Genomic DNA, 27,628 nt, shown 5'->3' with positions numbered 1-27,628 from the left:
TATAACATTTTAAGTATGATGTGGCAGCTTCAGCTTTGTAAAATCCTATGAAATTGGTCTTTTCAAACGCAAGCAAATATTTCTATGGGTTGAATGAAATATTTCTGGTTGAGTGTCAATGATTATGTTTCTCTAACCTCATGATTTCTACATTGGGGTTGTTCTCTCCTCTAAAGAACATGTTGCTTCGGTCAGTTCTGACAACATCTTTATCAACAGTGAACTGCACCTTCCTCCAGAACTCACTGTGCTCCTCTGGACTCATGGACAACCTGTGGAGGGAAATGGAGAAACGGGAAAGATCAACTGCAACGAAAAAGATAAAGAGAGGTAAAGAGAGGTAAAGAGAGGGGGCAGCTATGACAAGTCAAGACAAGAAGCACATAACAGAACAAAAAATACAATAACATGAAATCAAATAATGAACAAAAATAAATAAAATAAAAAGAACATAACAGAACCAAAAAAAACAAACGACAAAAAATATGAATGCAAAAAAAGAAAACAACGAAATTAGAAAAAATGAAAAGACAAAGTGGAAGAAAGAACAAAACATGAAGCACCAGGTCTAAGGTGGTAACATTCCCATCCTGAAACACAACAAGTCCCTCTGGCTATAGACATTCTCATAACAAGCAGGATTTCATTAACACTGTTTGTTTTGCTGGAATTGATGCCAGACCTGACGCAACCCCATGTAAGTGTTTCGAGACCTGAGTTTGTGTGAACTGTTCCCACGTGGCTCTCTGACTCCCCCTCTGGCCCCTCGAGGTTCAGAGCGCTCACTGCTCAGCAACACCCTTCACACACACAAACACTATCAACCTATTCATTACTAAAACACCAACTAAACAATCGCTGCAAGAGCCGAAGAGTGCTGACATTATGACCATAAAATACACTCATTTACTTACTCACTAAGAACACTGAAATACTGCACATACTTTTATAGTAAGTTTATAGCAAATAGTACAAGTTTTTACTACATAAAATATATATGGTATAAAACTTTTTATTAAACTATTTAAAATATTTTTCCCATATAGTTTTATTACATAAATCATAATAATTCTAATCACAATATATATGATAATATATATTCAAATTATTTTTTAAAACATTTTTTTTGCAATCTTATTTTCTTTACTGTGGTAAAATTCATGTCTATTCACACACACACACACACACACACACACACAATGAACCCATGTAGGCTATTATTAAAATAACAAATATAATCGCTGCAAGATAATAAATCTTGACATTACTGTAATAAAATACATTGATATACTGTACATATTTTTTTATTTTCCCACATTTTCTATGTAAATATTTTAAAATGTTTAATTTTTACTATATTTTTTACATATATTTTAATTTCTTCACTGTGTTTCATCTCTCTCCTTCACTGTCTCTATATAGAACTGAATTTTACCACAGTGAAGAAATAAATTTTTGTAATATTAATAATTAATAATAATGTTAATAATAACAATAATAATTTTATGCACATCTGTATCAATATGAGGTTGTTTTGTGTCAATTTTGTGATTGACTAATAGCTAAAAATAATACATTTAATTTAATTTTAGTTAGTGATTTACTGATTGTTTCTATTTTTAATTTGAAACATCTTTAAAAACAATGTAATAAATTTTAAAAGCGCTGCAGTGTGTGTACTGCAGTGGCATTAGAAATAAAGAATGAAAATATGCTCAAATCTGAAACACAAGCAGTAGGCTCCATAAGTGCTCTATCAATGGCTTGACAATGATTTAATTGATTAAGTTAATTATTTCCTCTGAAACTAAGCCGCAGAGCGCATATATCTGCACACATTTATTGATTGGTTATGACTCGGCTGATAGAAAATCCTTCAGAGACTCACAGTGAGTAAAAGACAGTACAGCCATGCAAGTAATAATCATTTTCAAATGGTCATGCGATAAATATAGTTCTATCTACAGAGTAGGAAAAATGGACCTTTGTTGCCAAGACACATTTGAACAATTCTGGTTCCTGAAATAACAAAACTGACTATCTGCAGTCAAAAAGTGCTTAGCCAGACCTTTTTTTATAAAATTGAGGCAGAGATATGACTGAAAACAACAGCAAGCGGTTAAAGTGGTTAAAGGTGTATTTAGCCACTGCTACATTGACTTCATGTAATGATCCTGAGGCTCCGAGTGATTCACCAACCACAAACCCAAACACCATCTAGCTAACTAGAAAAGCTGGAGGATCAGCTAGCCTGATGTTTCACAACAGCTCGGTTTACATAGCAAATCTCCAGTTTCAGACTCCAGAAATATCCCATTTAGTAAACAACAGGTTATGTCAACCAGCCAATTCAAACAAAAGTGAGCAATCTAACAACTGGGTGTAGCTTCGTGTTTTTATCATGCCATCAACAGAAGTGAGAGGAGAGACGAGCTAGCAATGACAAGTTACAGCTCTCTTATATTAGCAGTAACAATGGTAACATCAGTGAAACCTACATGGATAAGGCAATGAAATTCATCTTGGCAATGAAATGACTAATTAAAATGTTAAACAAAAAACATAGGTTTCATTATACTTTTACAGGTTTCATTATCATTTAAAGATTATAATAAAATCATTTTAATTTATACATGCCTTTGACAAAAAATATGCAACAAATATACATTAATCACCAGTATGGTCAATTCTTGAGTGTACTGCAATACTTTACATTTAAATTCAACCACATTTAAAACAATTTACAACACGTGTTATTTACTTAGAGATCTTTTTTATAAATAATTTTTTAACTGCTAAATTATGAAAGCTTGTTTGTTTCGCACCTTTTTGTCAATTTTATTTTGCACAACAAATAATGCAGCAATTATTTATATTTCTTTTTTATAATATGTGCAGAATAAAGTGCATTAATATGGATTAATATGCATTTTTGGAAGTGGTTGATCATAGGCCTCATTGATCGGAGCTTATGCGCCACAGTTTTTTGAGTGAAAAAAGCATTATTTGTGGATCATTTTGGTAAAGTAATGTTCACTCAAAAACTGAGGTGCATCAGCTCAGATCACTTATGACCAATCAGAGCAAAAAAAAATTAAAAATACAAAACCTGTGCTAACTGAAAGAAAAGTTGACAAAAAGATATTACTGCCTAGACTTGGCAATAATATACATTTTATAATCATTTAAAAGCAATTTTTTGTATGCGAGTTATTTTTTGACCAGGGCTGCATTTCCCAAAAGCATCGTAAGCCTAATGCCGGGTTCAGACTACACAATATTTTTGTCGGTTACAATAGTCACTGTGTCAGATTTCACGATTTTGACTCCTAAAATCTTGTCGTGTTGTGGACAAGGTTGTTGACAAGAAACATGTCAAGACTACACGTTGCTTCCCGACCATTCATCGCGTGCCGTCTTTAACGATGCGTCATCGAGAAGGCGGAACTAGCAACTGACTTCCGAAAACAAGAGTGTAAACATTGCTGAAGCGCTTCCGCTATAGTTCGCCAGCATTTTTCGTTCTTTGTTCTGTCATGGTAGTCCCTCGATGACACATCATACATGCAGGAGTAGCCTGCTGTTGCCACAGCTCCATGAACCTTTCCTCCATCTCATAATTCCACCTAGCAGCACCATCATCTCGCTTTCATTTTGCCATGTTTGAAACCTGTGTATGAAAGAGCTTCTGTGCTGCTATTGGTCAACGTCACCAATGTAACAGAACGCGTCGTGGACGACGGAAAAATTAAACATGCTAGTCTTTCTGTCGTGATGTCGTGAAGCATCGCAGACGCGGAATCGGTTGTCGTCCACTAAGACACACTACACGTGCTGAAACGATGGAATCTTGCGTCCCGACGCCCACTGTCGTTTACGAATCCCCACGACACCCTACGTCAAGCAAATCGTGGCAAAATCGGGCTAAAATCGTGTAGTCTGAACCGGGCATAAGTTGATCGTAGAACCACTGTCATCAATGGAGCTACGATCAACTTAAAGGGTTAGTTCACCCCAAAATGAAAATTCTGTCATTAATTACTCACCCTCATGTCGTTTCAAACCCGTAAGATATTCGTTCAACTTCAGAACACAAATTAAGATATGTTTGATGGAATCTGAGAGCTATCTGACCCTCCCATAGACAGCAATACAACTGTAATGTTCCCAGACAGAGACGTAGCAAGGACATCAGTAAAACAGTCCATGTTACATCAGTGGCTCAACTTCAATTTTGCGAAGCTACGAGAATACTTTTGGTGCGCAAAGAAAACAAAAATTTTAATTTTAAAGTCAAAAAGACTTTATTCAACAATTCTTCTCCCCCGAGTTACATCTTCAGCCATTTTGGAGAGTATCACAACGCATACGCACGCTTTACCCTAAGTGTAAACAACGCTGATTATGCAGATTACGTTCATGCGCGTGCTTTCTCCCCTGAACGTAAACAACGTCGATTACGTTCTTGGGTACTCTCCAAAATAGCAGAAGACGTAACTCGGGGGAGAAGAATTGTTAAATAAATTCTGTTATTTTTGTTTTCTTTGCGCACAAAAAGTATTCTCGTAGCTTCGCAAAATTGAAGTTGAGCCACTGATGTAACATGGAATGTTTTACCGATGTCCTTGCTACGTCTCTGTCTGGGAACATTACAGTTGCGTTGCTGTCTATGGAGGTCAGATAGCTCTCAGATTCCATCAAAAATATCTTAATTTGTGTTCAGACGATGAACGAAGGTCTTATGGGTTTTAAACGACATGAGGGTGAGTAATTAATGACAGAATGTTCATTTTGGGGTGAACTAACCCCTTAAGCATACAATGATTTTGAGAAACGCAGCCCAGGAATGTAAAAAAAATAAATAAATAAAAAGTACAAAAACTATAAATTTTTTGTCGTTATACCCTGTGTGAGGTGAATTCAGAAAGTTTTAGTCCAATGCGATAACATTTTTGGGAAAAAGAAAATCCTCCTGGGTCAAAATGACTGGAACATTTCATTCAATTGAAATGAATGCAAAAGACGACAACTACAACTAAAGCAAAACAAATTTAAAATGTGTAACACTGTTTTTTCTCATTTTATTTGCAGAATATTAAAATGTAACAGGGAAAGCATGGCAGACTGCTATGGTTGAAGGAAAATGGGTGTGGAACTGGCTTCTAGTTCAGCACTAGTCTCTCCACTAACCTCCTCTGCTGGATCTCCTGGTACTCCACACGCTTCTGCAGTCTCCAGGCTTCCCGCTCCTCAGACGTGGAGTTGTAGCTGTAGTAGTGCAGCAGGAAGGGCCACACTTCACCACGGATGGATGGGTCAACGCCCCCGAAGAAGATCGCCTGAGAGAACAAAGACATTGGGTCGGCTCTCAGAATAAATCACATCATAACAAAACCCCTATGACCTTAATGCACATTTCAGACAAATATTGCTACAACAAGAGCCATAATGCCATTCAAATATAAAGCACTGAAAAGACCAACTTCGACAAGCAATGCTGATTCTTATTTGATTGAGTCAGGCTGACCTTCCTGAGCTTGTACTCCTCCACCACCTGTCCGTTGTTATTGAGATGCCGGAGCCAAGAGCTGACGTCCAGCCGCCGATACAGACGCTCCTCTGGGTGCATCTCAGCAGACGGTAACGTGGGTCTACGGATAGAAAACTGCATCCATGACTTCTCATCCGACACCTGGAGCGGGAAGAGGGTGATACAGGACAGGAAAAAACGGCATGAACAATACAGTCTATATGAATAACACAGACATATAAACACACTTTTAACTAAATATCTTATGTTAAAGACAACAAGAATTCAAAACAGAGCCTATTAACTTTCTGAATCAATGTCCCTTGCCTAATTCATGTTATTCTAATGAAAAAAAAACAATTTTCTCCATCAGTGGAAAGACTTTGCTTTTCTGCTCACATAAATAGGGTTGTGTATGCTTAATACTTAAAGTTAAGTTAATATGTAATACTACACTATGTAAATATGCTCAGTTAATAAACATTAATATTATTAATATAGTAATTCATATTAATATGTAATATTATTAATATTAATAAATAAAACAATTTTCTATTTATTAAAATCTATTTATGATACAATCTAATACTGACCAATAAAATCAATAAAAATATTATATTTTATAGAAATGTAATGTGTTTGACCATATGTGATTTTTGTGTTTATTATTAAATTTGCAATATATTTAATTAATTTAATTAAAATGTTCTTATTTAATGCTATTTAATTTAAGAAACCAACGGCTGGCAAGAAATACTACCATTCAAATATTTGGGATCAGTTATTCAGCAGGGGTGCATGACAGAGGGCTTTTAATTGATATTGATAAAAATAAAAAAAGGTAAATTGCGAATTTTTATTAGAGGTTGACAGATTTTACCGGATTTTACCAATACCGATTGCTAGGTTGGACCACACTGGACAGTTTTTAAAATGGATACTGAACAAAAACCAAAATAGTGCTTTAATATTTATTAAAAAAACAAAAAAAACAGTACTGAACCATGGTGAACGTGATTTCACCAAGTACAACCTGTTCCTGCATCAACATCCCAATCAACCAATCAGAATAGGGCTATGTTTTTGGGCAGTAATATTGTTCCAGGATCAACAAAAGACTTGGCAAAATCATGGCGACCTAAATATCTAAACAAAGGCCATAGCATTAAAAATGACATACATATGGGTATTGCGTGTATACTCTCACACTTTAACTGCTTCTATTCTAGAACACTTGATGATTGTCTAATCAAGATAACAAAATACGGCAGTCACACATCGGGCACAAGCACAGCGCTGTATCTACGACAAACTCTCAGGTTATCTCACACACACACCGGATGTGTCGCGTCACTTTCAATTCAAGTGGCAGTCTAAAATGGTTTATTTAATCACAAAATGGGAAAAAGTTTACTTCAAGAATGAACAAATCAGCATAGATGAGTTTGAAGTTCGGCTGTGCAGTGCGCAGCCTCACGTGTCAAAACAAACAACACGCAGTGTCAGTGATTTCCACCTCTAGAGGCTGCTCTCGCATTGTATAATGACAGCAGACCCTTCTTAGCCGCTCCAGCAACAGACACAATCCAGAAAACTATCGCCATTGATTTTTGCCAATAACCAACAGTTCCAGCAATTAACTATCGGTGCCGATTAATCGGCAAAACCGATACATCGGTTGACCTCTACTTTTTATCTCACAATTCTGACTTTTTTTCTCACAATTGCAAGTTTACATCTCGCAATTCTGATCTTCTTTTCTCAGAATTGAGATATAAACTTGCACTTGCAAGTTATAAAGTCAGAATTCTGAGAAATCAAGTTGCAATTCGGACTTTTTTTTTTTTTTTTATATCTCGCAAAAAAAAATTTTCTCAGAATTGCAACTATTATTTTTCAGAATTGTGACTTCATCTTGCAATTGTAATTTTTTTCTCAAAATTGCGACTTTATTGCAATTTATTCATTAATTTATTTATTGCGAGTTATAAAAGTCAGAATTGTGAGATATAAACTCGCAATTCTGAGAACATATCAGTCTTCTTTCCCTCAGAATTAGACTTTATAACTCGCATCAGAATTATGAGGAAAAAAAACTCGCAATGACCTTTTTTTTTATTTAGTAGAGGAAAATACAAAAAAAAAAAAAATTCAAATTGTAATAATATGTCACAATATTACTGTCTGTACTGTATTTTTGATTAAATGAGCATAAGAGACTTCTTTCAAAAACATTTTTAAAAAAATCTTACAGACCCCAAACTTTGGAGCATTAGTGTAGACTCTATGGTGTTAGACTCTCCAGACCTGGTCTTTGAGCTGCGTCTCCCTGCAGCATTTCCACTGCTGAAACACCTCGGCCAGTTTATCCAGCCCCGCGTGGTGGAAGTGAAGGATCTTGTACTGGCTCTCTCTGCTGGCGATGACCAGCTGGCCACAGGTGCAGGCCTCATCGCTGGAACACACACATGAAACACAACACACTTTCACAGGGCAAAAGGGAAAATGAACAGTGATACGAGTTCACTAAAAGATCAGGATGGGAGTAAGTTATGATGATTTCTCTATTGTTTGCACTGACTTTTTCTCAGTAATGCTATTTGTTATATTGTATTTCCTCTTCATAAAAAGACTATTAATGCATATTTTCCATAAACCACAGAAACATTAGATTTTTATTCACACCACAGAAATATTTTCATATCTTGAACAAAATCAGCCTGAGGTTAAGGAATAATAATTTATATCTTGCAGCTATAGCTATAACAAAATTTCCTATAATGAGAGCAGTAATGTAATATAAGGAGGTGAATTAAACATATGAGGTGTTTCATAAAACAGAGACTTACGAAAAAGATTTAACGCAACAGTGTAAAAAGCCAGAGACTATTCAAATAGGGTGGCATGAGTTTCAAAAAGCACAGATAAATAGGAGAAATATTAAAAACAATTGAAAATAAAAACAAATCAAAATGTATGGATATTGAATGGATATTAAAATAAACTCAGGACTCTTATAGGATCCCGTCTGACCTGAAGAAGAGACGCAGTGACCTCATGTGACCCAGGTCAACTCTGAACACCCCACATAGATGCTCTAATGCCATGACTTTCTGCTGCTCCTCCCAACGAACTCCCTGTGATTGGCTGCTTTCGGAGGGGGCGTGGCTGTCCAGACTGGAGGCGGAGCTTGCAGAGTGAGCCATGGGTTCATCGCACTCCCTGAAATTAATGGTATCGCTATTAATATTAATGTAATAAAAAGCAGAAAAAAATACTAAAATTGTGATAGATGAACACTGCTTGAGAGCCTAATTTTTTCTTTATTTTTCTATTTTCTGTAAAGCTGCTATGGAACAATGTGTATTCAGTTTGGTTCATATTTCTTTGTATAGTGCTTTTCACAATACATATTGTCTCAAAGCAGCTTTACAGAAAATGAATGTTTCTACATTACAATTAGGAGTGATCTAATTCTAGTTATGAGAGGTGACTGTACATATGGCAGAAATGTACAGATTATACAAATCATGCAGTTAGTTAATGCCACACTTTCATTTAAGCAGAAACAGTGAACATATTAAAGCAATGATTACATGATGATTACAAAAAGGAAATTTGGCAGTTTTGGCAGTGTATTGTAAAAAGTCCTATATAAACAAAGTGAACTGAAATTTAAGGTGGAAGCCACAATTATCTCATTATTTTTACAATTGCATTAGGTGTCAATAATGCAGAAAAAATGTCATTTGCAACCCATCTAACTCTTGTAATGCAATGCATTCCTGAATAAAACTGGATATGAAATAAAAAGGAATTGGGAATTGATTGGACTGTGAAATTACATGCAAGAATTGATTGAGAATTTGCTAAAACAAAGCCTACATGGCTATTGGTTAACATAGGCATTAAAATATTAACCAAAAGGTTGTTTCAGATATGAAATCAAAAGATAAGAGACAAACACTTTTTATTTAAAATAACACTGAATACTTAGACCAGAAAAGTGTATTAAAGATTAACTTAATATTATTATTTATCATTTCAAATAGCCTTTAAGAGACTACAAAAATGGAATAATAATAAAAAAACAATATATATTTCCAATTCTCGCCATTAACAAACCATTGACTACGACTTTTGCCTCAAACTCCTAATTTGCTGCTTATTAATTGTTAGTAAGGTAGTTGTTAAGTTTAGGTATTGGGTAGGATTAGGCTTATAGAATATGGTCATGCAGAATATGTGCTTTAAATGTACTAATAAACAGCCAATATGATAATAATAGGCTAGTTATAATAGCTAGTTAATAGTGAGAATTGGTCCCTATACAAAAGTGTTACCATATTTTCTACAAATAAAATGTAAAGTTAATGTAAAAATACAACTCAAAGCTATCAAGTTAATTAACTGTTATCTATCTGAAGCCCTTTTTATAAGCTCTACAACATGACAGCTTAATTCAGCTGCTCTCACTACTGTAAACCTGCACCTCAATTCATTCGTTCTGCCCTGTGTGTTTAGTGTGAAACTCAGCGACAGCTGTAGGTATGGATACGCGCATGTGTGAGAGAGGACACTAGAAGTGAAGAGGAATGAGAGGAATGCTGGGAGGTTATTGTGCTGGCAGGAGCCAAGCAGAGACACAAATCAAGCAGCCTGGCAGCCAATTTCCCCTGATAGCCCTCCTCTCTCTCACTCTCTGTGAGCGTATCTCCCTATAACTGTCTCTCGACCTCTCATGTAGCCAGAGCTGTAACCTGAACCATGGGACCTTTGCTTCTTTCTCACACTAGTCTTTTTCTCTAACAGAGCACATCTAACAGGCCAAAAGCACCTCCAGACACGTCCCCTGTCAAAGATCTACTGTGGGAGCCGAAGGTTTATGGGTCATGTGGTATTTGAGAGGTCTCTCGGAGTCCACACTACAGCAGGATCACACACATGAGGCCATATGGCGGGCTGAGGCCGTGACAGACAGCGCACGGTGCAAAGTTACATCTCATGTTCTTTACAGACCCTTGTTTTCTATTCTGTGAGCCTAACAGTGGCTTTACGAAACAGGACCAATAAGGTGACCAAACTGAACTAACCAACTAGATGGACAGCTAGAAGTTAGTTGGTTCATCGGTTAGATGGTTGGATGGATAGCCACATAGATGTTTATTACAAACTGAACTAACCAACTAGATGGATAAACTTAGTTGATTTGTTAGTTAGTTAGGAACATAGATAAACGTATACCCATATAGATGTTAGTTAAGAACAGGAGAAAATAAGGCAACTAAACTGAACTAACCACATTGAAAAAATTATTCATTGAATTTACTAAATGTTTTAAGGTAAGTGGTTGCAATCAATTTATTTTAGCTACATTTAAATAAATTTAGTATCATTTTTTTCAGTACAACTAGATGTACAGCTAGACGTTAGTTGGTTCAGTGGTTAGATGGTTGGATGGATAGCCACATTAAAAAAATGATAGTAACTGAACTGAACTAACCAACTAGATGAATAAAGTTGATTGGGTAATTAGTTAGTTAGACACAGAGGCACAAAGATGTTAGTGAGGAACAAGAGAAAGTAAGGTAAATGTACTTAACTAACCAACTAGATGGATAAAGTTATTTGGTTGATTGGTTAGGAAATAGATAAAGTACACCCATATAGATGTTAGAACAGAAGAAAATAAGGCAAATAAATGGAACTAACCAACTAGATGGACAGATAGAAGTTAGTTGGTTGAATGGTTAGATCAATAGTTCAATAGATGGATAGCCACATAAATGTAGCAACAGGAGAAACACGAGGAAAATGGTAACTATATTGAACCAACCAAATGATAGACGGAAAATAGATTGGTTAATTAGTTGGATAGATTGATGAATAACTACATAGATGTTTGCAGAGAGACGTTAGTTGGTTCAGTGGTTAGATGGTTGGATGGGTAGCCACACAGATGTTTGTTAGGAACAGGAAAAGTTATGGTAACTGAACTAACCAACTAGATGGATAAAGTTAGTTGAGTGATTGGTTAGTTAAATGGACAGGCACAAAGATGTTAGTTAGGAATAGGATAAACAGTAGAAAGTAAGGTACATGTACAAAACTACAACTAGTTAACAACTAGATGGATAAAGTTACTTGGTGGTTAGTTAGCTAGAAAGATAAAGATAAATGTATACCCATATAGATGTTAGTTAAGAACAGAGGAAAATAAGGTAACGAAACTGAATTTACAAACTAGATGGACAGATAGGCCGATAGAAATTAGTTGGTTGAATGGTTAGATATTTCAGTTGATGGATAGCCACATAAATGTTAGTTAGGAACAGGAGAAACATCAAGAAATAAGGTAACTAAATTGAACCAACCAAATAGATAGATAGAAATTAGTTGGTTTATTGGTTAATTAGTTGGATAGATGCATGAATAGCCACATAGATGTTTGCTAGGAACATGAGAAAAAAGATAAAATAAGGTGACTAAATTGAACTAACCAACTAGATGGACTGATAGAAGTTAGTTGGTTGATTAGTTAGTTGAACAAATGGATGGATAGGCACAAAGATGTTAGTTAGGAACAGGAGAAATTAAGGTAACTAAACTGAACTAACCAACTAGACGGATAAAGTTAATTGGTTGCTTAGTTAGTTAAATGGACAGATGGATGAACAGCCACATAGATGTTAGTAAGGAACAAGAGAAATGGGGGAAATAAGGGGACTAAACTGAACTAAGCAAATAGATGGACAGATACAAGTTAGTTGGATAGATGGATAATCACATAAATGTTAGTTAGGAACAGAAGAAACACGAGGAAATACAGTAAATTGAACCAACCAAATGGATAGATAGAAATGAGTTGGTTTATTAGTTTGGTATTTGTAAAGATGGTAATATACGTATAACCACATCAGTGTTACTTTGGAACAGGAGATTTATGAGAAAATAAATGTAAATAAACTTATGGACAGATAGAAGTTAGTTGGATGAATGATTAGATAGCTGATGGATAGCCAAATAAATGTTAGTTAAGAACATGAGAAAATAAGGTAACTAAACTGAACTAACTAGATGGACAGAAGTCAGTTGGTTGATTGTTTAGTTAGATAGATTGATGGATAGCCACATTGAGGTTAGTTAGGGACAGGAGAACAATGACAAAACAATACAGACAGATAGATAGTTAGTTAGATTCAACTAATTAAATTTCTGTGTTGCCGGCCATCCATCTATCGGTGTTTAAATTTCTGACGTTCCAAAAGCGCCTCCTACTGGCAGAGAATGAATGTTCATTTTCAATAATCCAGTCTGTAGTTTTTGTTCAATGCGAAAATCCACCCACAGAACCCCATTTTAAATTAATATAATAATTTACACTTCTGACTCACCCCTGGTTTAAACGCTCAATTGTGAGGTTTTTGTGAGGTTTATCATTTTATAAATTATTTTGTTTTTGTGAAAACCTGTATCTCAGTAATCAGTTGCTATTTTGTGGTCTACAACATGAAAAAAAGCCATTATAACATGTACACGAAAAATGTAGAAACATTGGACACAACTATGGGGAACCATTGTGCAGCAACAAGCATCACAACAAAAAAGGAACCTCAAGGTTGATCTAGGAAAATGTGTGCAAATGTATAGGGCCCCATTCCTATATTTTGCCTGGGGCCCCCAATTCACTAAATCCACCCCTGAGAGTTTGTACTAGTATGAGTTGAGGGAAATTTTTCCAGGGACTGAACTCCCGCTGGAACAGACACTACCTCTCAGGGCCTGTTTATTACATCACACCGAAACAAATGCCCCAGAGCCAGAGCTGTCAAACACTGTTAACACATTACTATTACATCATCCTCAAGCAAAACTGTTTTTCCACCTCTGCCATCCACATGGTCTGCTTTCACCTCCAGCTTTGTATTTTTTGTTTTAAACTCGGTTTTCTCTATTCACTCTAATGAAATGTAGACACAGACATACTGAAAAGTAAGCTAATTTCTCATACCAAGACGCCAGCCAGTCATAACAGAGAACATTTACATATTTCATATAATTCTAAAAATAATTCTAAAAAAGACACAGGGTGGAAATGGTCATTAAAAACACCAAAAAATCTACAAAGGTAAAAAATTTACAAAACCCTACATCGAGCCAAACCACGACAAGGGAGAAAAAGAAAAACGACATGAAGCAGGGAAAGAAAACATCTAGTAGGGAAAAGCACAAAGAGTGAGAAAGCGAAGGAGGAAGAAAACTTCACAGGCAGAATAAAAGAGAAGTCAAACATAAACACTGAAGGATCCAAAGAGGAAGTGGAAGTCAGAAAATAAATGGCAAAAAGCAGGCCAAAGAGAGCGTTCTCCACCCAAAGGAACAGAGAGGAATGGAGCCGTTCATCACAGACTCAGTCAAACACAAACCACTGATATGATATTTATGATCCGATGGGCAGCTCATGTCCCCGCCTCACCCCCACAGCTCAGGACATATAACAAAGGGAGGAAATCAAGCTGAAAGAGGGAATGCTAGATGAAGCAGCTGGGGGAGGGAATCTGTAGAAGATCACAGACTGAGACTCTCGCTGCCAACCTCCTGAAAACGGCACTCTCGCTCTCTCTCATGCATATCGCCCTGTAATGTCTCCACCTTGTGTCCACAGTGGAGCATTACAAGTATCATATCCAGAGTGACCATATTTGACCTACACCGGGGGTGCCGACACCGGCCCTCCAGGACCGAGTTTGGGCACCCCTGACCTACACAAATATATTTGTTTACAAGTATACTAAATGAAAATACTTTGAAGAATTTTGGTAACCAAACAGTTTGCTAGTATGGAAAAAAATACTATGGAAGTCAATGGCTATGAGTAACTGTTTGGTTACCAACATTCTTCAAAAGATCTTTTGTGTTCAGCAGAATAAAGAAACACACACAGGTTTGGAACAACATGAGGGTGAGTATATGATGACAATTTTTGGGTGAATCCTTTATCCCTTTAACTAAGATGAATAAATGCTTAAATAAATAAATGGGTGTACAAATATAAAAATATATTGTTGCACAATGCATTCCATTTCACATACTATTATTTTAAAATGGCATGCAGTATATAATACTGTGTAGTATGCAGTAGTCATGTTGGTATAACATTACAAACACTGGTTGTGAAAAACTGTTGTTGGCAAAAGCGTTATATCATTTAATCTGTGCTAACACTTATGAGAGATGGTATGTGATCACAGGATGCTGTAGAGGTTCAGATCAGGAACACATGATGCTGTGTAATAAGGCATGCTGAGCTGATCTATGAATTATGAATAAGCTCTGAGCAGCTCCACTTACTACACACAGACCTGCAGCAACACAGCATGTACATGACAGACGCATGCTAACATTAACATAACTAAAAACACCTGCTGTAATCCAGCGCTACATTTGCAACTTCAGTTCAAAAGGTTACATGGTCTAGTAAGACGATAATTGATAAGTTATCAGCTACCATAAATTCACACTGCAGCTTCTGCCAAAATGCCAAGTTTTAATGTTTTACTACTGCAAAATAATAATATACACTACCGTCCAAACGTTTGGGTTCTGTAAGATTAATTTTTTTAAGAAATATTTTTATTCAGCAAGGATGCACCAAATCGATCAAAAGTAACAGTAAACACGTTACAAAAGATTCATTTTAAATCTGTTTTAAAATCCTGATAAAAATGGTTTCTGCAAAACTAAGCAGCACAACTATTTTCAACATTGATAATAATAATAAATGTTTCTTGAGCAGCAAATCAGCATATTAGAGTGATTTCTGAAGGATCATGTGACACTGAAGACTGGAGTAATGATGCTGAAAATTCAGTTTTACATCACAGAAATAAATTACATTTTAAAATATATTCAAATAGAAAACAGTTAGTTTAAATTGTAAAAATGTCATAATATTACACTTTTATTGTATTATTGATCAAATAAATGCAGCCTCGGTGAGACTTTAAAAAATACTTTAAAAAGATCTTACCAACTCTAAACTTTTAAATGCTAGTGTATGCAGAAACCATTTTAATTAATGTTTTATTTCTGTTCTTTATATATATATATATGTATATATATATATATATATATCCAAGTCGCAACATCTTACTACTGGGGTGCCTCAGGGCTCAGTACTTGGACCACTTATATATATATATATAAAACGAGTCTCAGTTAGCTAGCGTAAGACTTGCTTGTACACGCAGCAAGTTTAAATTTTTTTTATATATATATATATATAAAAAATTATTATTCATATAATTATGAATCTGTCAATTGAGAATGAACAGCTATAAAAAGTAGCTTATAAATCCATTTGTAAGTTTATAAATCCATTTGACACACCGCAGGACATTTAATATGAACCAGTGAAAACAAAATGGTGAAAAATGTAAAAAAATATAAACTAACCTAAAATATGTATTTTAAGCTAAAATCTTAAAACTAATTGAAAACAAGGACACATGGGCACATTTCTGCCAGGTGTGTGTGTTTATCTCACCTGCTCTCATTATCCAGGAAGACGGAGCAGCTGCTCTCGCCCAGAGCCTCGCTGACCGGCGACAGGCAGAAGGGCGAGGAGAAGGTGTCCGAGTCCGAGCCAAGGGTGCTGTCCCGACTCACCTCATCCGCAGAGAGCTCGCACGAGCCTTCATCGCCCTCTTCCAAAAGCTGCTGGTTCTGCAGGGCTGGCTCCGGCCCCTCTTCATCCTCCTCTTCCTCGGGGGTGGGCGGCGGGCGAGAGTGGCTCCGGTGGGCTCGGCGGCGGGGGTTGCGGTGGACGGGTGAGCTTTCGGGCGTGATGTAACGGAGGGCCTCCTCGTCCTGCCGCTGGATGCGAGAGTTGGGCACCCAGGTGAGGATGAGGGTGGAGCCGAGGGTCTCGTCTTTCTCCAGGTGCACACAGAGGTAACCTGAAGGAGGACACAGTCAGAAAACTCAAAAACTGGCAGACTCTAAGCTGATTGGCTGGCTTCATGCAACTTGCCGTGGTCAGGGTGTGTTGGGGTTAAAGGCATCGAATATTTAAAAAGAGTTTTATTTGAGGAATGTTGTAACAAGGTTAGCTGTAGACCACAAGCAGAACTACACTGTAAAAAAAATGTAATTTTACAGAATTTTTCTATATATTTTTGAAGTAAACTAAATATTAATACAATTGCAAAAATAGACTCTGAATGTACATCTAAAATCTTAAATAACACGAAAAACTGTGAATAATCGTAACATTCAGTTTTTTGAAGGAAATGTTGTTTCTCACATTAAAAGACAAAAATACATTTAGATTAATACTGTAAATACATTTTAAAATTAGACACAATTAGTGACAACAGGAAAAAGCTTCATGTGAAATAATCAGACCTTATGACTTTTGGACCAATAGAAAATCTGATCACTTACACTACCGTAGCAAAGTTTAGGGTCAGTATGATTTTTTAAATTAATTCATACATGTATACATCAAATTGATCAAAAGTGACAGACAAATAATTTATGATGTTACAAAAGATTTCTATTTCACAAATTCTGTTCTTTCAAACCTTCTACTCATTAAAGAATCCTGGAAAAAAATGTATAATGGTTTCCACAAAAATATTAAGGAGCTGATTCTGCTGAAAAATCAGCTTAGCCATCACAGAAATAGAATAGAACAAAAAAAAAATTTACTGTTTTTTTTATCAAATAAATGCAGATTCTTTGAAAAAAAAAAAAAGGCTCAACAATATGGACTTTTCATATTGGAAAAAATAAAATAAAAAACTAACAAATAAATAAATAAATAAATAAAATACATTTTCAGTTGCCCTGCCAACATTTTTACTAGTGTGAATAATACATTATTTTTTTATATATTTATATAAATGTATATTTATATCTTTTTTTTTTTTTTTTTTTTTACAAATATTTATATTTTTAAAACATGTTTCCAACCATTTCCTTTTTTTTAATTTAAGATCAGATAAAAAGAAAATCAGCAACAAACTGAAAGTTTTAAAGCTATAATGTAACTCATTACAAAAACATTTATAAAGACACTTTTGCTGAAAATTATGGCATGCAACTGATATGCCCATACCTTGTGAATAACTGAAAAGTGTATTTCAGTTAATGGGTGTGTGGTACCTGGGTGATGCTCAGGCAGTCCGGGCAGAGGCTCGGCCGGGTGAACACACACATTGTTCTTGGAGAAGATGATCTCTCCATCCAGCACGGTCCGTGATCCTCCCATGCCCACGTTAAACGTCAAAAGGTCAGAGGCTTTGGAGGATGCACGTCGCAGGAGTCGACCGAATGACATCTCCTCCAGTGACTGCTCACTGCTCCCATCCTCTGAGACAGAAACAACAAGACAACCTCCAATCAGGCGGCTTCTTACGTTTCTAAACAACCAGATTTACAATTCTCACTTGCCAAACAATAAATATAATACGATGAAAATTATTTCGAAATCAGAATATCATAAGATGCATCTCATTTCGGAGGCTGCGATCTCTGGAGGTCACATACATCACTGAGGCGGTTTCATTTAAGAAAAGCAACGGTGATAAAATTGACCTAATCATGACAACATATGAATAATATATGAACGTCACAGTCAATCCATGTCACCTTCTTGAAACTAACAGCATGGTTACTTATTTGTGACTAAGCCACACACAGACACACCTTAAAACAAACAGACACACACAAATGTGCCAACTCACTCACTGGAGGAACCCAAAGCAGCAACAGATGGAAGATTCAGCGTGCCAAATGTTATAAGACAACACAACGTTTATAAAACACTTTATGGTCCTTTTTTAACTGCCAGAGTCTTAATAATGTTTAAATGCTAACAAGCCATTCAAGAAAAGGGCAACTTCACATGAAACTTCAAGCAGCGAATGCAGTGTGAAATGTTACATTTCATCTAAAACTACTTTAGACACAATTGTCTAATTCTGCATTCATTTTTTATGACCTCATAAGTTGTGCGATTACTACTCCATATTGTATTATTTTTTAAAAGCCCTAAATCCAAAGCATTCATCTTCAGCGTGCAACTCGTCTTGCTCTGTTTGTGCTACAGACATGCATGATTCCTCTAATTCTTTTCTAAAAGCTAGAATACACAACACTTTGATCTGATCAAATTTTCAAACACTAGTCATTATACACTTGTCAAATTTGTAAATATTTACGAAGGAAAAACGGCATTATACACTAAACTGAGATGATGTTTGGTATCTTCTGATGTTTGAGTCTGAAGCTAAAAATAATCGGAGTCTGTGACTATCATAGTGCTGTCAAACGATTAATCGCATCCAAAATAAACGTTTTTGTTTACATAATATATGTGTGTACTGTGTGTGTGTATATATTATGTATATATAAACACACACATGCACGTAAATATTTAAGAAAATGTGTTATATTTATATATTAAATACTATATTTATATGAATATAAATATATACATGTAAATAAATGTAAATATTTTCAAAATATATACTGTATGTGTGTGTATTTATATACATAATAAATATACACAGTACACACATATATTCTGTAAACAAAAACTTTTATTTTGGATGCGATTAATCGTGATTAATCGTTTGACAGCACTAGACTATCATACACTATGTGAATTGAGATTTTATATAAAATCTGTCAAATCAAATCTGCTGACTGGCTCTGACTTTCAGTATCCAGTGTCAACAACTCCAGACTGTAAATTGGGGCAAAAATTTGAACAAAAGTCATACAGAGTATATTCCAGATTTAAGTGAGTTACTTGAGTCAGTAAGCAACTAACTGGCAACCCTATCAACCATATCATAAAAATCTGCTGTAAAATACTATAAAATGTTGTCATTTCGCAGGACTATTTAAGTGCCTTGCAAAAACACTAAAATGTGATTAAAAATGGTTTCAAATTTTTAATGCATCTAAAACATATACATTCCCTTAAACACTGCTCTGTCACAGACTAAGCATAATGTTTGTTAACTAAATGGAGGCTGAATGGATCAAACAAAAAACTAAAAGACAAAAAAAAAAGGTTTAAAATAATATCTTTTTTTTCTTGAATTGAAGGTGCCAGTACGCTGCTTCAGATCATCGCAGCCCCATTTAACCCCTTGCTTGTCTTTGAACTGCCCTGCAAAAACACTAAAAGCCAATTAAAAAGGGTTTCAAATTTTTAAAGCATCTAAAACATTCACATTCTCTTAGAAATCCATATTTTAACCTGCATATTTGTCAACTACTCAAAAACAAATTACGCAACATTCACAGTCATCCATCACTCGTGACAAGAACTTCCTCAGGACGGACGTTTCGTTTCAATCTTCCTCTTCTGTCTAGTGATTTTATTTATTCCTGTCTTAATTAACGGTACCCAACTCTTCCGGAATGGCATTGCTCATTTGAGCTGATTAGAGGCCAACTTCCTGTCACAAACCAGAGAACATGAATGTTTCTAATTGCGAAAAATTTGGCAATTATTATGAACAATAAAATAGTTTTAAGGCTGAAGAGACATTAAACAACCAGTGAACTTCCAAAAAGAAACAAGCCTTGTTAAAACAAATTAACAAATAAACCCTATACTACTGAATTTAAGAGAGGAACAAGTTTGTCCGGTAAAGTCGCCTTAAAACTTAGGAGTTCATCTTTCCTTCAGTTTTACAGTGACTATTCAGGTGGATGCATGGCCGCATATATCATATGGCTGTAATTACAGTGCAAACACGACTCCAGTGAGTAAACATGCCATATCATTGCATTGCACTAGCAGACTCACAGGCCAAATCAGGCAAAAGTGAGTGTGTACTATCAGGAGCAGTGCACTAAGAAGAGAGTGTCAGCAGTAGAAGCATGTGTTGTTTCTTCTCGGAGCTGTCAGCACCGCTGCAATCTCTCGCTCTGGCAGACATCAAGCTCCATACAACAGAACAACAACTACTTCACCAGGAATGCACACGGAAGATAGTCTGGCGTTCAATTCTTGCTATTCAATCTAATATTCATTAAAAGGATAGTTCACCCAAAAATGAAAATTTGATGTTTATCTGCTTACCCCCAGGGCATCCAAGGTGTAGGTGACTTTGTTTCTTCAGTAGAACACAAATGAAGATTTTGAACTCAAACTGTTGCAGTCTATCAGTCTTATAATGGAAGTGAATGGGAATCACGGCTTTGGGAGTCAAAAAACATACACAAACAAAACCAAATAAAACCCTGCGGCTCGTGACGATACATTGAGGTCTTAAGACACGAAACCATCGGTCTGTGCAAGAAACTGAAGAGTATTTATATTGTTTTTTTACCTCTGATTTTCAGGTGCAGGGTTTAATTTGGTTTTGTTTGTGTGTTTTTTTGAAGAAACAAAATCACCTACATCTTGGATGCCCTGGGGGTAAGCAGATAAACATCAAATTTTCATTTTTGGGTGAACCATCCCTTTAAATGCACAATAAAATTAGCTCACTCAAAAATAAACATTCCCTCCAAAGATGTATGACTGCTTCTTCTGTGCAACACAAATGGAATTCTGAAGAATGACCAACCAATGTAATGATTTAACTGCACTAGGCAAGATATGACATGACACTTGTCTTTTAATAAATCAGCTGATGCATTTCAGAAATGGCAGCACATTTGGTTGCATTTTATTTTGTAACTTGACTGGAACAGACAGCGAGAACCTGTCAGAGACGCTCTAGGCAAATGTGTGTCATATGCATAATGTTTGCTAATTAAATGGAGGCTGAATGGGTCTCCAAAAAATAAATAAATAAATAAATAAAAACAGGAAATAAATCAAATTAAAACAATATTTTTTTCTTAAATTGAATTAAAGGTGCCAGAAAGCTGTTCCAGATCATTCCAGCCCAATTTAACCCCTTGCTTGTATTTGATCACTACATGCCAAGTTTGACTATCATGCAAAAGCTCAAATAAAATTTAAGAGCTATGACACAGGGCATTATTTTTTTTTTTAGCAAAAAACAACTTAATTTCATTTGGGTCCATTCCTGTTCATGAGCCTACTTTTATTGAGTTTTTTTTTACCCTTTTTGGAGCTTGACAGCCCCTGATCCCTGTAATGGAAAAACAAATGGCGTGGGATTTCCTTAAAACAGTTTTCACTAGAAATTGTTAATAAGTTTAATGAACAATTACAAAGAAACAGAAAGTAACACACTGACTTAAACATGAAATTCTACAGTAGAAAGAATGAAAAAAAAATATTCTTCTTAAAAACATCTCTTTGGTACCCACTTTATATTAAATATCTTTAACGACTATTTACTAACACAATTAATGGTTTGCTACAATGCACTTATTGTGTACAATGTGTAGATACATGTATTTGCATTGTAGCTACTTTTAATAATTAAAACATACCTACATATAAACTGGGACATCTTATTGTGTTCCACAAAAAAAAAAAAAAAAAGAACATGCATGTGAGAGAATTTAATTTTGTGGGTGAACTATCCCTTTAAGAAGTGTCATAAAATAATTTATTGGGGCAAAATCATATTAATCCCAATGGCAAAGTTACAAGTCTTCAGCAATAAACTGTGTCGTGTGCATGCCCTAACATAAACATTACAGCAGGCAAATATAACAAGTTATCAAAAAAAAAATATATTGATAATGTTCAGGCCTGTATCAGCTGTTTTGTCCTTTTGATCAGGGTGACTGAACTGCATCAGTAATGTATTTTAATGGACAAGCCCTTTCGTCCCACTTTGAAGGATCACGTATCTCGTGTGAGGATTGATTTCAGACGGAAGTCGCGCTGGCGTCCCGTTATATCTGTTATACAGTGTGCACTGCTGTACCTATATGGGACGCTAACTAAACTACTTCCAATAATGACAGCCGTAGGAATACATCTATAATCGAAAAGCACACATGCAGCAGTCTTACCTTCAGCACCAGAAACGATTACAGCCGTCGCTACACGTCCATATCAGAAGAAGCGGCGCGTCCGATCCAGGCTACGGTGAATGACGCGCGTGTTTATCGGTGACACTTCACTCCGCACGCCGCGGCTGACGCCAGACTCGACGCTCCGCCCCCCGACATTCCGCTGCTTCCGGAACGACGCTGCGCTTCCTCTGAACGCAACGCTCGAGGCAGGACATGGGTCCCGTTTATAATAATCTGTAGACAACAGAAAACATAAGATGCACACTTTTCTGTTGTTAATGCGTTGGGATTTGCATTTATAAAAAAAAGTGTATAAAACTAAACACACCTGAAACATAAAGAAATAACTTGCACAGACAAACTGTAAGAAATCAAAAACTAAATCATTGTGGTGTCGAATCACTACATTTTACATTTATAATAAAATGTGTGTGTGTGACCCTAGACCACAAAACTAGTCATAAGGGTCAATTTTTTGAAATTGAGATTAATACATCATCTGAAAGTTGAATAAATAAGCTTTCCATTGATGTATGGTTTGTTAGGATAGGACAATATTTGGCTGAGATACAACTATTTGAAAATCTGGAATCTGAGGGTGCAAAAAAAAAAAATCTAAATATTGAGAAAATCGTCTTTAAAGTTGTCCAAGTGAAGTTATTAGCAATGCATATTACTAATCAAAAATTAGGTTTTGATTTACAAAATATCTTCATCGAACATGATCTTAGGCATAAAAGAAAAATCGACAATTTTGACCCATACAATGTATTTTTGGCTATTGCTACAAATATAACCCAGTGACTTAAGACTGGTTTTGTGCTCCAGGGTCACATATGTGTGTGTGTTAAAATATAATTATATAAAATATGCATAAAATATACAATTCTAATATATTATATATTAAAATATATTTAAATCTGAGCTTAATTTTAAAAATGCAATGCCCCTACTATGCATATGTAGCTATATATTTATTTGTATAATCTAATCTTGTAAGCAGAAGAAGACCAACAACAACAAAAAATAATATTCTTATTATATTTCTCTGACATGTAAAATAAAACCTTGCTACGTGTACTGCGTTAGGCTAACTGAGACTGGTTATAGCACTTGCATATTATTGCTATTTTGTTGGTTTTGATTGCTTCCATTGTCCTCATTTGTAAGTCGCTTTGGATAAAAGCGTCTGCTAAATGACTAAATGTAAATGTAAAATATAAAGGAAAAACGTATGGGTTATGTGAAATACTGATTATTCGGATTCTTCTATCATAGTCACACAACAATAAAACATTAAGAACATATAATAAAAATAAAGATTTATTTTACAGCAAAAACAATATTTAAATGGCAATGTACAGTAGAAACATGCTGTTAATGATAACTGGATAAAAACTTTATAGATGCAATTGCATAAGCAAGGAACATATACACAGCAGTATCACAGCAGAGATTTCTCATCAGCTCCACTGTACTGTGATCATGGCTGTCATGGGTGAGTCCAGACCTGGCACTGTCAGAACCTGCAACACACACACACACACAAACTCACTACTTCATGACAGCTTTTTAAGATCAACACATTTTAAAGATCAATATGAAACACAAGCACTTGTTGCATACCTTGGTGTCTGGGCTGTAAGAGAAGTCATGAACCTTTTGGCCATTGGCCCACACGGCTGTAGGTGAAGCCTGAACCCCAAAAACACGTACTTCCCCGAGGACCAAACCATCGAGAGATCCATTTAATTTGACTGGCTTACTGACCACATGAGACTGCAGGGAAATATGAAAGATCAAACAAACAATAGAATACATTTCAAATTAATGCACATATTGTCCATAATTTTGGAGTATTCTTCAATAGTCCATTTGTTTGATGGGTTTCAAATGATGTTCTAGTTTCTACCCAAAAATGAAAAATTGCTGAAAAGTTCCTCACCATCAGGCCATCCAAGATGAGCTTGTTTCTTCATCAGAACAGATCTGGAGAAAGGCGTTTTAACTTTAAATCCTCACTTCTGGTCAAAATACTATTCTATAATCCATAGTGGTGTATCCTCCAGTTTTTGCTTGCAAACTGTGCTTTTTCTGTGCATATTTCGCTCCTGATTCAGACAAAATGAGTTTTTCAAAGGAGAAAGCAATAGTATGGATATAATTAATATTTTAGCCAGAAGCAATGAATTGAAGTTAAAAAGTTTTGATGGATTTGTTTCTTACAAACATGCAGCTATTTGCGTCACAAGACATCAGTTGTTGGATTGGAGTGGTGTGGATTATTGTGATGTTTTAATCAGCTGTTTGGACTCTCATTCTGACGGCACCCATTCACTGCAGAGGATCCATTGGTGAGCAAGTGATGCAATGATACATTTCTCCCAAATCTGTTCTGATGAAGAAACAAACTCATCTACATATTGGATGGCCTGAGGGTGAGTATATTTTCAGCAGATATTCATAAAAAGTGCATTGAACTGCCTGTCAAAGGTCTGGTAAACACAGCGCTTGCTGTTTTTCAATTTTAATGCCTGATGAAGCAATTCACTTTGGATTGCTCCAACACAGTATAACAATAGGAAACAGATGTTCAATAGAAAAAAACCTCATCCAAACCAGTCAAATTCACCCTATTTTGTACCTCTTGAGCAAAGAACAGAACATATGAATAATGTCCATGCTCAAAAGTGTCCAGACTTTCCCCATCATCCCAGAAGAGCTCCCCTTTAGCCCAATTTCCCACAGACAGTGCCACGATTAGGGTGAAAGGATTCCTGCGAGATGCTGTAGTCGTCAATGCAGGAACCTGAGAAACAAATAGAAAACGGCCAAATTCACTTGCTACACAACATAAATTAAATGAACAAATATCGCTAGATCTAGTCTTTACTCCACCTGTTGCGGGATGATGCTCCCTTCTCTCACATGAACATTAATGGTGTCTAAAGGAGCAGGGAACAGAATGTATTGCCCTTTACTGCAATATGCTTCCCCCTATGAGAAAACACAGAGGATTCAATCACATATAAATAGTCATTTGTCTTAAGGGGTCATATAATAAGCTTTTGAATTACATTGTAACTTTGTAAACATATCACAATGTGAAGCAGGCTTTAAATTTTATTTGAAGGTATCTACAAGGTATATACCAGAAAGATTAATACAGTGGGTCAAAGGGAGGGTGGAAAATGGTTACAGTATCAACAACTAAAATATGACAAGTACTATAGCATTTTGTACTAATATTATAACACTTTGCAAGTTTTAATTTGTAAACATTAGGAAACTACTGTACATTAGTTAACATGAACTAACAGTGAGATATACCTAATTATTAATTATAAATAAATACTTAATTAATCTAAGGAAATGTTAATGTTACTTTCATTATTAAAATCAAAAGCTGTTAATAATATTAGCTGTTAACGTTATTCGATGGACCTGAGCTAACATGAACTAACAATGAACATTTGTATTTTTATTAACCAATGTTAAAAAAGATGAACAAATACTTTAATAAATGCATTGCTCATTGTTAGTTAATCTTAATCAATGCATAACATTAAGTAATAAGACCCTAATTGTAGGGTTACCAATTTTATAAGCAAAACTCGTTAGAACTCAAGTTTTTTTTTGGAAGAAATCAGTAATTTTATTAAATTAATCAAAGAGTCCTGAAAAAAAAATGATCACAGTTTCCACAAAAATATTAAGCAGCACAACCATTTTCACCATTCATGATAATAGGAAATGCTTCTGGAGCAGCAAATCAGCACATTCGAATGAAATATATTTAACTAGAAAACAGTTATTTTAAAGCTTTGAGCTTAGGGGAAAATAAATAATAAAACAATTATGATAAAACCTATTAACGTGCTGATTTAATATGTAGAGCATAAGAGGAGGGATTACATTGTGCAGACTGTACCAAGTCCCCGGGGGAAGATAGGCCGTCACCTGCACCGCTCCCTCTTCCAGAACGGGACTGATAAGCAGTGAACTCCCCCACAGGAACTGCCTGTCAATGCTCTGGCAATTTGGATCAGTGGGAAACCTGAAAGAATGAGCAGTCTCAGTAAAGAGGTCATCGCTGAGCTCAGATAAAGAGATATTGAGCTGAAATAAATGAGTGTGTGTACTCAAGGAAGAGAGGACGGGCCACGGTGCTGCTGGAGAAGTGTGTGTGATGGAACAGTGTGTAGAGGAAGGGCAGCAGAGAGTATCGCAGTGTAATCGCAGTCCTCATGGCATCCTGGGCTTGCTGGCTAAATACATATGGCTCCTGGGGCTGGGAGTATGGAATATGGCAAAGAAATATTCATATACTGCTAATATTGTAATATATTTTGGTCAAACTTTAGCTTGGAGTCTAATTCTCTCAGTTAATTATTAACTACAACCTTTGCCTCAATAAACTCATAGTTTATAAGGAGTTTATTGAGGCAAAGGCAAAAACAATAAACTTTGCTGCTTATTAATAGTTAGTAAGGTAGTTGTTAAGTTTAGGTATTGGGTAGGATTAGGGATGTAGAATATGGTCATGCAGAATAAGGCATTAATAATCAATCAGCCAGTATGCTAGTAATATTAACTAGTTAACAGTGAGAATTTGGTCACCAAACTAAATACCCATATTTTAAATTAATAATATTCATACAGAAAATGTCCAGAAAATTATTAAGCAGCACAACTGTTTTTAACATTGATAATAATATAAAAAGTTACCTGAGCACTAAATCAGTATATTAGAATGAAAATAAAATAGTGTTTTTGATCAAATAAATGCAGCCTAGTGAGCATAAAAGACACAAAAACATTAAGAAATTTGACTTATCTTATGGGTTAAAGATGAAACAGGGTTTTCAAGCATCAAAACAATAAAAGTTTAATAGAGCTTTACATTTTTTTCCATACATTAGAATGTGTACTGTTAGTTAAACTATAGTTTAACAATAGTTCATATACCAAAAATATCAGGCATATTTACAACAAGATTCGTTAAATAACATTTACTATTTAAAAATGATTTAAATCTTTTATTCTATCTAATAAAATTCAATATGATCACATTTTCTTTTAAATATTTTAATAAGTACAGGTCAGAATAAGTATGCCCCACCCCCC

General features: G+C 35.5%; 2 protein-coding genes across 4 annotated transcripts in view; both read right to left on the bottom strand.

The window, feature by feature from the left end:
- The window catches only part of LOC107689993 (TBC1 domain family member 16-like), a 28,171-nt gene extending 5,498 nt beyond the window's left edge, over positions 1-22,673 (bottom strand). The window contains exons 1-8 of one of the 2 annotated variants that reach the window (XM_016488215.1): positions 22,499-22,673; positions 17,699-17,905; positions 16,077-16,488; positions 8,564-8,752; positions 7,838-7,985; positions 5,528-5,692; positions 5,191-5,339; positions 138-272 (exon numbers count right to left, since the gene is read on the bottom strand). In XM_016488215.1, coding sequence (XP_016343701.1) covers positions 138-272; positions 5,191-5,339; positions 5,528-5,692; positions 7,838-7,985; positions 8,564-8,752; positions 16,077-16,488; positions 17,699-17,873 — 1,373 coding nt within the window. In that variant the 5' untranslated portion in view covers positions 17,874-17,905; positions 22,499-22,673. The remainder of the gene's footprint in view (positions 1-137; positions 273-5,190; positions 5,340-5,527; positions 5,693-7,837; positions 7,986-8,563; positions 8,753-16,076; positions 16,489-17,698; positions 17,906-22,498) is intronic. The other variant, XM_016488214.1, reaches the window with a different exon arrangement.
- A 1,139-nt stretch (positions 22,674-23,812) lies between these two features.
- Positions 23,813-27,628, bottom strand: part of gaa (alpha glucosidase) — a 15,849-nt gene continuing 12,033 nt past the window's right edge. For both annotated transcript variants that reach the window (XM_016488210.1, XM_016488211.1), the window contains exons 14-19: positions 26,644-26,792; positions 26,417-26,558; positions 25,400-25,498; positions 25,146-25,310; positions 24,128-24,280; positions 23,813-24,027 (exon numbers count right to left, since the gene is read on the bottom strand). In XM_016488210.1, coding sequence (XP_016343696.1) covers positions 23,965-24,027; positions 24,128-24,280; positions 25,146-25,310; positions 25,400-25,498; positions 26,417-26,558; positions 26,644-26,792 — 771 coding nt within the window. In that variant the 3' untranslated portion in view covers positions 23,813-23,964. The remainder of the gene's footprint in view (positions 24,028-24,127; positions 24,281-25,145; positions 25,311-25,399; positions 25,499-26,416; positions 26,559-26,643; positions 26,793-27,628) is intronic.

Source organism: Sinocyclocheilus anshuiensis, unplaced genomic scaffold (assembly GCF_001515605.1).
Source record: "Sinocyclocheilus anshuiensis isolate Anshui unplaced genomic scaffold, SAMN03320099.WGS_v1.1 scaffold1609, whole genome shotgun sequence".
NCBI classification, from domain to species: domain Eukaryota; kingdom Metazoa; phylum Chordata; class Actinopteri; order Cypriniformes; family Cyprinidae; genus Sinocyclocheilus; species Sinocyclocheilus anshuiensis.
This window is presented reverse-complemented; position numbering and strand designations above follow the sequence as displayed.